The 11,577-nt window shown below is 52.4% G+C and overlaps 2 protein-coding genes across 2 annotated transcripts in view; one reads left to right on the top strand and one right to left on the bottom strand.

Moving 5' to 3' along the window:
* TTC22 (tetratricopeptide repeat domain 22) overlaps positions 1-11,577 on the bottom strand; it is a 21,269-nt gene that overhangs the window by 8,744 nt on the left and 948 nt on the right.
* The window catches only part of CIMAP2 (ciliary microtubule associated protein 2), a 32,654-nt gene continuing 31,603 nt past the window's right edge, over positions 10,527-11,577 (top strand). The window contains 1 exon segment of the mRNA XM_006146108.2: positions 10,527-10,704. Within this exon segment, the coding sequence (XP_006146170.2) occupies positions 10,553-10,704 (152 nt within the window). The 5' untranslated portion in view covers positions 10,527-10,552.

Genomic DNA, 11,577 nt, shown 5'->3' with positions numbered 1-11,577 from the left:
GGGGGGTGCAGCCACACGTGAGGGCAGTGCACTGGGCTCGGGCCGTAATGCAGAGTAGAGCTCGGGTGTCCAACAGACAGGCAACCCTGGAGGTGGGTTACCCCGTGGAGACTGAGTCCTCATCTGCACATGTGGGTATTAACAGGGCCTCTCAAGCAGTGAGGGCAATGCCTGACCCAGAGTGAAGGTTTCTTTCCTTTCTCCTGCTTTGGGTTAGAGCTGAGTGGGCTCTGGGTTCTCCAGGCAGCTGGTTTGTTCACTGAAGCCTGTTTCAGTGCCCTGTGGGGTCCCACACTCCTTCCTTGCCTCCAAGGTCTCCAGTGTCAAGAGACAGTGTTGTCCTCAGTGCTCTCCATGGTTCGAAGCCATTTTCTTGTTTGGTACTCAGGCTGTAGTAAGTTTAATGATGTCCCTAAACCACACAGTAAGACATGACAGAGCTAGACTCAAACCCATGCCTCCATTGTCCTAGCCCCAAGCCTGTCCACAACACTCAGTTATCTTAACTGATCTCATTATATATCTGAGGACACTGAGACCAGAGTGGTAAAGAGGCTTATCTGAGAGCCCACCCTTGTTGACAACAAGACTTAAAACCCGATGGTCTCAAGACCACTCTGCTCTCTGGTCCTATTCTTGAGTAATTTGATAGCCTGGTTATGATTTTCAGTAAGCAAGCAATACCACCACCTGGTGGCAGAATGCCTGATTTGCAGGGGCAATTCCTAAGAATAAATTCGCTCCTCCTTCCCCTCAACTTGAAGACTAACACTGATTTTCCCCAAAAGTAACTAGCTGATTTCCCCAAAAGTAACTAGCTGAATGACATCTGCATGACAAATCCCAATCTTCAGATCTCACTTGAGAGTGACATTGCAGGAGGGATTGTGGGGGTGCAGATGGGGTCAGGGGATATGGAGTGAAATTAACAGGATATGCCTTGTGCCTGGCCTTTATGTTCTCTTCCTATGGTGAAGCGGGTGGAGGCTGCTCACTCTGCTGTACAATTCTGGCCCTAACTTGAGCTGTCTCTTTAAAAATCCTTCTGTTTGTGTCAGTGCCCTGTGGGGTCCCACACTCCTTCCTTGCCTCCAAGGTCTCCAGTGTCAAGAGACAGTGTTGTCCTCAGTGCTCTCCATGGTTCGAAGCCATTTTCTTGTTTGGTACTCAGGCTGTAGTAAGTTTAATGATGTCCCTAAACCACACAGTAAGACATGACAGAGCTAGACTCAAACCCATGCCTCCATTGTCCTAGCCCCAAGCCTGTCCACAACACTCAGTTATCTTAACTGATCTCATTATATATCTGAGGACACTGAGACCAGAGTGGTAAAGAGGCTTATCTGAGAGCCCACCCTTGTTGACAACAAGACTTAAAACCCGATGGTCTCAAGACCACTCTGCTCTCTGGTCCTATTCTTGAGTAATTTGATAGCCTGGTTATGATTTTCAGTAAGCAAGCAATACCACCACCTGGTGGCAGAATGCCTGATTTGCAGGGGCAATTCCTAAGAATAAATTCGCTCCTCCTTCCCCTCAACTTGAAGACTAACACTGATTTTCCCCAAAAGTAACTAGCTGATTTCCCCAAAAGTAACTAGCTGAATGACATCTGCATGACAAATCCCAATCTTCAGATCTCACTTGAGAGTGACATTGCAGGAGGGATTGTGGGGGTGCAGATGGGGTCAGGGGATATGGAGTGAAATTAACAGGATATGCCTTGTGCCTGGCCTTTATGTTCTCTTCCTATGGTGAAGCGGGTGGAGGCTGCTCACTCTGCTGTACAATTCTGGCCCTAACTTGAGCTGTCTCTTTAAAAATCCTTCTGGTTGTAACTGAAGCAGCAGCTGAAGCTGTTACCAGGGGCAACCTGGCAAGCCACAGTGCGTTAAATTAAATTAAACAGGCCTCTGACTGCCCCCTCCCTTCATGCAGAAGGGAGGGGGCTGTTCCACCTCTCTCCTGGAGAATAAAGTTGCTGTGAAACCTCTTACGGCTGCAAGGAATTCAGTTACAGGGTTTATGACTCCCAGAGGCAGTGTGTGTGGAGGTGCCGGGAGGAGGACTAGGAGACTACAGCCAGAAAAGGAGTATTTACTGAGTACCGCCTGGCGTGGGCTCTGGACAAGACACCCCACTCTTTTTCTCATTTCATCCTCACAACACAGTGACTGGGGATGCCTCGGTCTCTGAGAAGGGCTGGCCAGCATGTGACATTGGGTTGCAAACTGAAGGAGTCCCGAATGTGGCTGCTGGTCTGTGGCAGATTTGTGGGAGGGAGCTGGGTGAGGTCTGCACTGACTCTAAGGTGGAATCCATAGGCCAGGGGCTCAGCTCTTCTGAAGCCCTCGCTGTCATTTTCCTCACTCTAGAGATGGGGAGACCAAGGCTGAAAGCAGCAGACTGCCTACTCAACCTGATACTGCAGACCAAGTCTCTGACTTTGAATTCTTTCCTTTAAAAAAAAAAAATGGACATAGGGCATGTGCACTTGCCAGAGAGAGAGAGAGAAAGTTAAAAAGCATCCCCTAGGGGTCAGCAGGTGACATGGTTAGAGTGCTGGACCCCACATGGCCAACTGCAGTTCAAGTCCCAGAAATAATAATAATAATAATAATAATAATAAATTAAATAATTATTTTTTAAAAAGCACCCCCAGGAGGGATGGTCATGGCGCAACTCTTTCTCCTCCCTTCTCCTCTCAGGATTTTGGGCATGCATGTACACATTCCTGGTGTGTCTTTCAAGCTGCTGGGTCTGGGACTCAAACCACAGAGTTGGCTATGTGGGAACCAACTATCTTACCCACCACTCCACAGGCTGGCCCTCTGACTTAAAATTCCTGCTCTTCCCCTCTATCTAGTGACCAAGAGCTAGCATTTATACAGTGGTTATCGTGTATGAAGTGCTTTCGCAGTGATCTCAGCTGCTCTTCAGAATATTCTGTAAACATAAAGGCGGTATCACTACCCTCTTTGGTACTGAGGCGAGATGGTGTTCTGTCATATGGCCATGTGAGGGCTGGTCTGAACCTGGAGATGGCGTGCTTTCCCCATCCTGCTACAAGCAAATGTTACCGAGCACCTAACGAGGCACCAGACGTCCTTCCCATTCAGCTCTCGCCAGGGTCACTCGAGGGAGAAATGACAGTTATCCCAATATTCCAGATGATGCCGCCGAGGTACAGAGTGCTTTGGAGTGTGCCCACAGTGACACGCTGGCACACAGTCGTAGCACTGGGCACCCAACAGCTTAGCTTGAGTAATTGCATGCAACTCTAGTGGTTCTGGTAGGTCCCAGCCAGCAGCATCGCCACCACCTGGGAACTTGATAGAAATGCAAATTTTCGACCACTGAAACTGAAGCTCTGCAGGAGGGGGCTAGCAACCCGTGTTTTCCTTCTAATGCACCCTGGGGCTGGAGAACTCTGCACTGGACTCGCTGGGCCGCACCGTGGACTGGAGCAAGCACGGGCTAGCTAGTCTCTCTCTCTCTCTTTTAGTTTTTGCCATAGGGACCAGGTGCTCATTGGAGGCAGGGAGAGAGAGAGAGAAAGTGAGAACCCACCCTCCAGAGGGAATGGCCACGCCATAGTCCTTTCTCTTCCATTCTCCTCTGAGGACCCTGGGCATGCATGCATATGCAGCCAGCATGATTTTCAAACCGCCAGATCTGGGGTTTGAACTGTGGAGTCAGCTCCATGGGATTTCCATGACACCTGCTGCCCCCAGATGTGTCTTTTCTTTAGGTTTTTACCATGGAGCATGTGCACTCCAGGAGAGATAGCAAGAGGGAAAGTGAGAAATCACTCCCCAGCTGGGCTAGCCTACCTGCAAACCCTTCTCTAGTCCCCTCTCGGGATTTTGGGCACACGAGCACATGCACATGCACACAGTGTGATTTTTTTTTTAAGAATTATATTACTTAACTTATTTATTTATTTATTTATTTACTTATTTACTTACTTACTTTAATTTGACAAGAGAGGAACAGAGAGAGAGAGAAAAAAAAGAAAGGGAGAGAGAGAGAGAGAGAGAGAAAGCAAGCTACCAGGTCTGGGACTCGAATCATAATTGGCCACGTGGGAATCCAGGGCCCTTAACCACCAGGCCACCTGCCAGTGTGATTTTCAAGTTGCTAGGTCTGGAACTCAAAGTGCAGTCAGCCATGTGGGAGTCCAGTTCTTAACCACTACACTTGGATCCAATCTCTCCTCTTTTAAAGAATTATTTGATTTATTATTAAGTTAAAGGATCTGCCATTGTGAGCCTCAGGGAGGTCTGAAGATCCAGGCTCCTGCAGCTGGACAGGTAGGCGACCAAGGCCAGTGATCTAGCAGGACATGCCGTTACAGAGCAGGTGTGTGTCACTCACCTGGAAGGACACAGGATGTAGCTTAAGTATTCCATTTACTTCAAAAGGTGGGTTCTAAAGGAGAAATGTTGGGGGCCCTGGCTATGTTATGGGATTTCAACGGGAGGTCTTTTACTGTACCAGTGGCTTATGAAGCTCGAGCACCTGAACAGGCTGCACAGAGACCTGCTGGTTCGAAGGCAGTTCTTCCCCTTGCCCTTGGACCTTGGTCCCTGTTTCTACCCCACATCCCACACTCCATTCCTGAACGCTGACTAATCCCCTCTAGGAGGAGGGGAGAAAGACACAGAGGCAAGAGGCGGAGCGTTTCCCCAGCACCACTGGACACACGAGGGCGTCGCCGTAGTCTTAGAGTTGAACCTCATCCTCCTTTTACAGGGGAGGAGACAGAAAAGGAAAAAAGCCACCAGCAGAGCCCCACAATCCAGCACTGAAGTTCGGATCCGCCTCCCTCCAACGCCCCTGGTCTTCCCACCTTATCACACCACCCCGTGAAGGCTGACACTGCAGAAACCAAGTCACGAGGTGGCAGGCCTCAGGAATACGTGCTTTCTGCACAGCTGGAATGTCCTCTGTGATGACACAGAGAAGCCTCTGGGCTCCTGCGTGCTGAGCCCTGTCCCCACCCCACGGGGGGTTGGGGGGATGCTGCACAAGACGGGCAGGGCGGGGGTTCTCCCCTACACCAGCTGCAGGTATGATGCTCTCGCGCTCCTGCCTGTCTGCTGTTGGAATGGGACTGGAGCCCTGCTCTGGCCTCTTGCTACCACAGGGATCCTGGAGAGGCCACTGGCTCAGCCTCTGTGTCTACAAATAGGGATGAGCTCATGTGATCTGCCTGTGTTGATGGGGATGGAAAATATGACCAGGCAGAGGGAATTCGGGGGCCAGGAGCTATGCCATGGAATGAAATAGTCCATCCCGACTTGGGTTCTCCGGGTGATTCTACGTGGATTTGAAGCACTGAGCAGATGGAATGCAGCTCCCTGTTGCCACCTCCCTTCTGGTCCTAAGGTCTGTCTTGCAGATGCAGGTCCCGTGGGTCACCTGTGCTTTGTGGGGGTGCCGACTTGGACTGCCCTGAGCCACTCCTGTGTTCCATTTCCCTAAGTGAAAAGGGGCATCGCCCGTCCAGTCTTGGGTCCAACTGTAGCACCAGTGGCAGCTGGGTGGGCCTGAAGCAGCCTCCCGCCCTCCGTGATGGTAACAGCGATACCTGCATTTGCCTAGCTCCTCCAGTAGGTCCCTTCCTGCTGTACCCTTAATGGGCACTATCTTTGGCGACCAGCAGGTGGCGTGAAGCTTAAGGCACCGGACTCCCACATGGCCCACCACAGTTCGAATCCCAAGCCTGGAGGGCACATGTACTTGTGTGCCCAAAATCCTGAGAGAGAATAGAAGAGGAGGGATTGCGGCATGGCCATCCCCTCTGGGATGTGATTTTTTACTTTCTGTCGCTCTGGCAAGTGCACACGCCCTATAGCAAAAATCTCTCTTAAAAAAAAAAGAGGTGGTTGTGGCAGATGATGCTGAAAGCAGCTTGCGCTGGTGTCCTTTATCTATGGGAAGTTCTCCAACTTGCCAGGTGAGTGGGGAGAGAAGCCTGCAGCAAACTCGAACCCAGAAGGCCTGATGTGCAAAGGCGAGTGGCCTTGAGGCCCTCAGAAGGCTGGAGAAAAGCTGAGCCCCAGGAAGCTGTCCTCAGCCCAGGCTTTGCTGTCCAGCAGACCTGGGCTCAGCCTCTGCTTGCAATTCTCGGCTGTGTGCCCTTGGGTGAGTCACTACACCTCTCTGAGCCTCAGTTTGCTCATCTGTTGAATGGAGTTAATAACAGTTCGGCTTTCCCAGCCTTTCTGTGAGGATCAAGTGAGAGAATCTATGAAAAGCACTTCAGTGCGTAGTGCCTGGCTCACTGTCCAGCTTCATATACCTCCTTTTTAGCAGAACCAAAGCAAAGCACTCAGAATTGTGGAGGGGTGTGTGTGTGTGTGTGTGTGTGTGTGTGTGTGTGTCTGCATGTGCATGCCAGTGACCCTGGGCTTGCTGACAGACGATACCCTCCTGGTCTTCCTGCCAGGTCCCCGCCCTCCTGGGTGTGGGGCAGACTGGAATGCCCACACCTTTGTTTGTGAGGCCGCCCTGCCAGCACCACACCTGCTGCAGCTGGCTGGTGAGATCCGGCTGGCCACGTGGTGCACTGGGTCAACCTGGCAAGTCACTTCCCCTCCCCAGCCTGTCATGCCCTGCATGCAAGGGGAATCGCAAGACACAACTAACAGTGTGTCTGTGTGGTCTGGATACCGATCAAATGAGGGTAGAATTCTGAGCTCAGTGCCTGGTACTGGGGCACCCACTGTAGGAAGGAGGATTCTCACCATCACCCAGGACTGCCCTGGGCTGTGAGCGAGGATGGAAACCCTGCACATGTGTGTGCATCACATGCATGTGTGTGCATGACTGTGCCTGTGTGTGCATAGGTTAAGCTGTCAGTGTTTTCAGAAAAGAAGAAAATCAAATAACTGAGTGGGCTAGGGACAGGGATATCGTTTGCTTAGAGTAGGATAGTTCAGGTTCTTATTTGAAAAATAATTGTGATTTTACAATTTGAAATTCGGTTATTTAACTAAATGAAACAAGAGTCGCAAACTCCTCTTGGGGGTTCAGCCCTAGTTAGAGACTCACGATGGGGCAGAGACAGAGGGCCCATGCCCTGGGCAAGATGGAAGTCTCCCGGAGACAAGCCGGAGGCTGCAGCGACGTGCGTGGGGGGAGCAGAGGGTGCGCAGGGAGTGAGCTTGACCCTGACATGCACCTGCCTGGCGCTTTCATGTTCTCTCACTCAACCCTCCCGTGAGATGGATGTCAGAACCCCATTTTGCAGAGGAGGGAACTGAGGCTCAGACGAGTGAAGTGACCTGTGTATAGCCACCTGGCGATAGAATTTTTTTTGAGAGAGATTTTTTTGCTACAGGGCACAGGCACTTGCCAAAGAGAGAGACAGACAGACAGAGAGACATAAAGTGAGAAATCACCCCCAACACACACACTCCAGGGGCATGACCACGCCTCAATCCCTTCTCCTCCATTTTCCTCTTGGGATTTTGGGCACACATACACACGTGTCTGGAATGAGTTTGAAGTCACTGGGTCCAGGACCAGAACTCTGGTCAACTACATGGGAGTCCAGTGACGTAATCATTACGCCATCAGCTGGTCCTTAGAGAAAGAATTTTAACCTGGTCTATCTAACCCCAAAGTTTATGCTCTTAATTCCCGTGAAACTATGGGATTTACCAGCAAGAGTCCACCTGTGACTGTATATGGTGTGAGTGTGCGTGTGTACGTGCGTGTGACGGTGGGTGTCTATATAGAGAGTAGGGATGGAGGAATGGTGAAAGCGATCTGCCCCTTTGTATATTTTGTAATTTAAGAAAGAGAAATGAGAGGTCAGCAGATGGTGTAATGGTTACAACGCTGTACTCCCACATGACTAACAATGGTTCTAGTCCTGGACCCGGTGGACTTAAAAATCATGCTGTGCTGGGCGCGTGTGTGTGTGTGTGTGTGTGTGTGTGTGCGCGCGCTCAAGATCCCAGGAGGAGAATGGAGAAGAAGGACCTGGGGCATGGCTATCCCCCCAGGGGATGACTCTCACTTCCTTTCTCATTGTCTCTGTTTCTCTGTCTCTCCAGGGAGCACGCACGCCCAAAGGCAAAAAACCTCTTAAAAAGAAAAATAAAAGAAAATAAGAAAGAGAAATGGCAAGGAAGGAAGGGCAAAGAAAAGAAGTCAGGAGGACTAGCAGGTGGCTTGTGGTTAAAGGGCTAGACACTCCCACATGGCCGACCGTGGTTCAAGTCCCGGACTTGGTGACTTGCTTTTTCATTTTCCCTCTCTCTCCCTGTGTCTCTCTCTCTGGTCAAATGAAAATAAATGAATGAATAAATAAAATTAAACAAACAATTATTTAAAATAAAAGGAGTCAGGAAGGCCCATCCACTCACAGACTTGCTTATTTTTGGACTGTGGGCTGAGTGATGGGTTTTTACAATGTGCCCTTTGTCATGCAGGCAGCAGAGGAGCAGCTGTTGCAGGTTCTTCAGCAGCTCCAACCCTCCCAGCTCCAGGGGCTCGGCCCTGCCTGGGACAGTCCCGACCCATCAGGTTAGGAAATGTCTCCCCCAGCCTGCTGCCCACCCCAGCACTGTGCTGTCAGTGGTGACCCTCTAAATAAGGGGTCCTGTTCCTCCTTCCCTGGCCCCAACTCTGACCCTGCTGTCTGCCTTCGTCCTCCCCAATGTCCCTGACACATGGCCACCTGCCCACCTGCCCACCTCTCTTCTTGCCCCTTCGTACGCCTCTGATGTCCAGGAGGCTCCCTGCAGGGAGTGCCCCTTGCCACCCCACCAGCCATCTGCACACATTTACCATGCCCCCACTTCTTTTTTTTTTTTTTTGGAGAGATTTTCGCTATAGGGCATTTGCGCTCGCCAGACAGGCAGAGAGAGACATAGAGACAGAAAGCGAGAAATCACTCCCGAGGGGGGATGGCCACGCCGCAATCCCTTCTCCTCCATTCTCCTCTCGGGATCTTGGGTACGCACGCACATGCGCCCGGCGTGAGTTTTAAGCCACCGGGTCCAGGACGCGAATCGCGGTCGACAACGTGGGAGTCCAGCGACATAGCCATTATGCTAACTGCTGGTTCCCGAGCCCCCACTTCTCTGACCTCACTGGGAAGAGCAAAGGCTTTGCGATCAGGCAGGGTGGAGTGACTTCAACTGCCACTTACTAGTTCTGTGGCCTGGGACAAGTTATTGAGCCTTGCTGTGCCTCAGTTCCCACATCTGTAACCTGGGACTGGAGTTCTTATGGGGACGAAGCTAGCCTATTGTAGAGAGTGCCAGGAGAGTCGGTCATTACTGTCACTGTGTGTATGAATGAAGGCTTCAAGGAGGTGACACTTGGGCTGGCTTGATGGGTGGTTTGTTTTCCAGGCAGGAGGAACAGTGTCAACACGGGGAGGTGTGAAACAGCACACAGCCTGTTGACAGAACTATGAGCAGGTTAGAATAGCTGGGAGGGGAGTTTCCAGAGAAGTAAGAGGACATGCGGCAAAACAGGAAGGTGGAGGCCAGCCGGGAGGTGTGGGGGTGAGGTGGCTGGACCCCACATGTCCTGTCGTGTCTCACAGCCGCACTGCTGCCTGGCCCCATCCCCTGGTCGCTCGGCTAGAAGGGGTTATTCCATCTCTGAAACTCGGCCACTGCCATTGTATCCACAGGACCCGGACTTTTCAGGTCACTGCTGATGCCAACATCTGTCTCTAGAGTGCGCCCCCGTTGCCAGCCTCTGACGCTGGTTTTAGTTCTGATCACGTGATTTCTGGATACAGAGCCCTGCGAGATGACAGTCTCGTGATGCAGGCAGGCCCTGAATGATGCCTCTGAGCTCAGCAAGCAGCAGACGCATCTCCAACATGTCCCATCAGCTCTGGCTCCTTCAGGAGGGGGTCAGGTAGGACCTGCAGTGAAGAACCAAACGTCTGCCTCTCCCTTTGTTCATGAGCTTCTTATAGGCAGGGACTTCTTAAAGGCAGCCCTGGCGCACAGTAGGTGCTCAATAAATATCGAGATGCCCAGTAGATGCCCCTCAGACGGGCCCAGAATGTACCTGTCTCTAGGCACCCTTACTCTTGTCATCCAGTGGGATAATCAGAGTAAACCTGAGGCCAGAGATAGCAAGTAACCTGTCCAAAGTCACACAGCAAAATAATAGCAGCACACTGTTCAAACCCAGGCCACTGAGTGTAACCGTGAAGTCGCCAGCACTGTCGTCCTGATCGTGCCTGTTCCGTGAGCAGCTGCTCTGTGCCAGGTGCTGTAAAGCATGGCCCTACCTGATTCTCCAGCGAGCGAGGGGGATTCCAAGTCCCCCGCTCCCTTCTGCGGTTTGTGTGTGGGGCTGACCACAGTGCGCAGCTGTGGAGCAGACACTGGGCCAGCCCCAAGAACACAGCCTGGCAGCCACACTCCCCTAAAGCAACCAGCTCCCTCCCTGGGGCACTGGGCACCCTGCCTAACCTCTCTTATCAGGAAGCTCACCTGCAGGAGGCTGAGTTCACCCACAGGAGGCAGAGAAGGAGGAGCTGCCCCAAAATCTCTCCTCCCTGCTCATGGCCTTCAGGAAGGCTTTCCCCAGTGAAGGCCCTGCTGAGTACAGGAAGGGCCCTGTGAGTCTGTGCAGCATCCCCTCTGTTCCCATTTCACAGATGGGGGAAATGTGGCCCAGAGAGAAGGCCCCGCTGAGAGCACTGCGGCAGCGGAGGTAAGAGCCTGAACTGCCTGCTGCCTAGCCCAGGCCCTGGGGCCCACTACCGTGCTGACCTGCTGCCATGGCCACAGCCCACACGTCCGATGCTGGCCATGCCTTCCCCCGAGGGCAGCCTGCATCCAGGCCCATGGGCTCCGGAGTTAGAACAGGCGACTGGGCCCTGCTGGCTCCATGCCATGGTCACATCTACACCCAGCACGGGGGCGGAGAAGGCTGTCCCAGGCAGTACCGAGGACTCTCACCGCAGGCAGGGGGAGGGTTATCTGTGACTCTGCTTGTCCCCGTGCAAACTCCTTCTAGGTACCTGACAGATTTTAACCTGTAACCGTGGCATCAACCAAACAAACGAAGTCCCCCTTTGCAGATGAGGAAGCCTGTGCCATGAACACCAGTGTTCTCTCCACCTTCCCAGAGCGGAAGGAGGCCTGGAGAGGTGAAGTCCTGATCTGAGGTGTGAGAACAGGGGACCTGAGGTATGGGCTGGGACCTCCTGACCCAGATCAGTCTCTTCACCTCTGCCCTGCACTGGTGTCCTTAGGCTTGGAAGAGAGAACACGGCAGAGGAGGGGCACAGGAGCAGGTCACAGAGGGCCTCAAGTGCCCACCCAAGAGCTTAGGATTTATCTGCAGGGCAGGAGGGCGTCACTGGGGGTTGCGAGCAGCTGAGGGACTTGATCAGTAAGATGGAGCAACCTAACCCTGCCAGCAGACGGGAGGACAGGGCAGAGCGATGAAGCTGGAGGGCGGGAATCCAGGGAGGACGATGGCGACTCGCTGATGCAGGCAGGAAATTATGGAAGCTGGGCTGGACTCGAGAGGCGGGAGAGGACGTGGAGTGGACAAGATCTGGGGTCTGAAAGGATGTGG

Source organism: Tupaia chinensis, unplaced genomic scaffold (assembly GCF_000334495.1).
Source record: "Tupaia chinensis unplaced genomic scaffold, TupChi_1.0 Scaffold000165_2, whole genome shotgun sequence".
Classification (NCBI taxonomy): Eukaryota; Metazoa; Chordata; class Mammalia; order Scandentia; family Tupaiidae; genus Tupaia; species Tupaia belangeri.
This window is presented reverse-complemented; position numbering and strand designations above follow the sequence as displayed.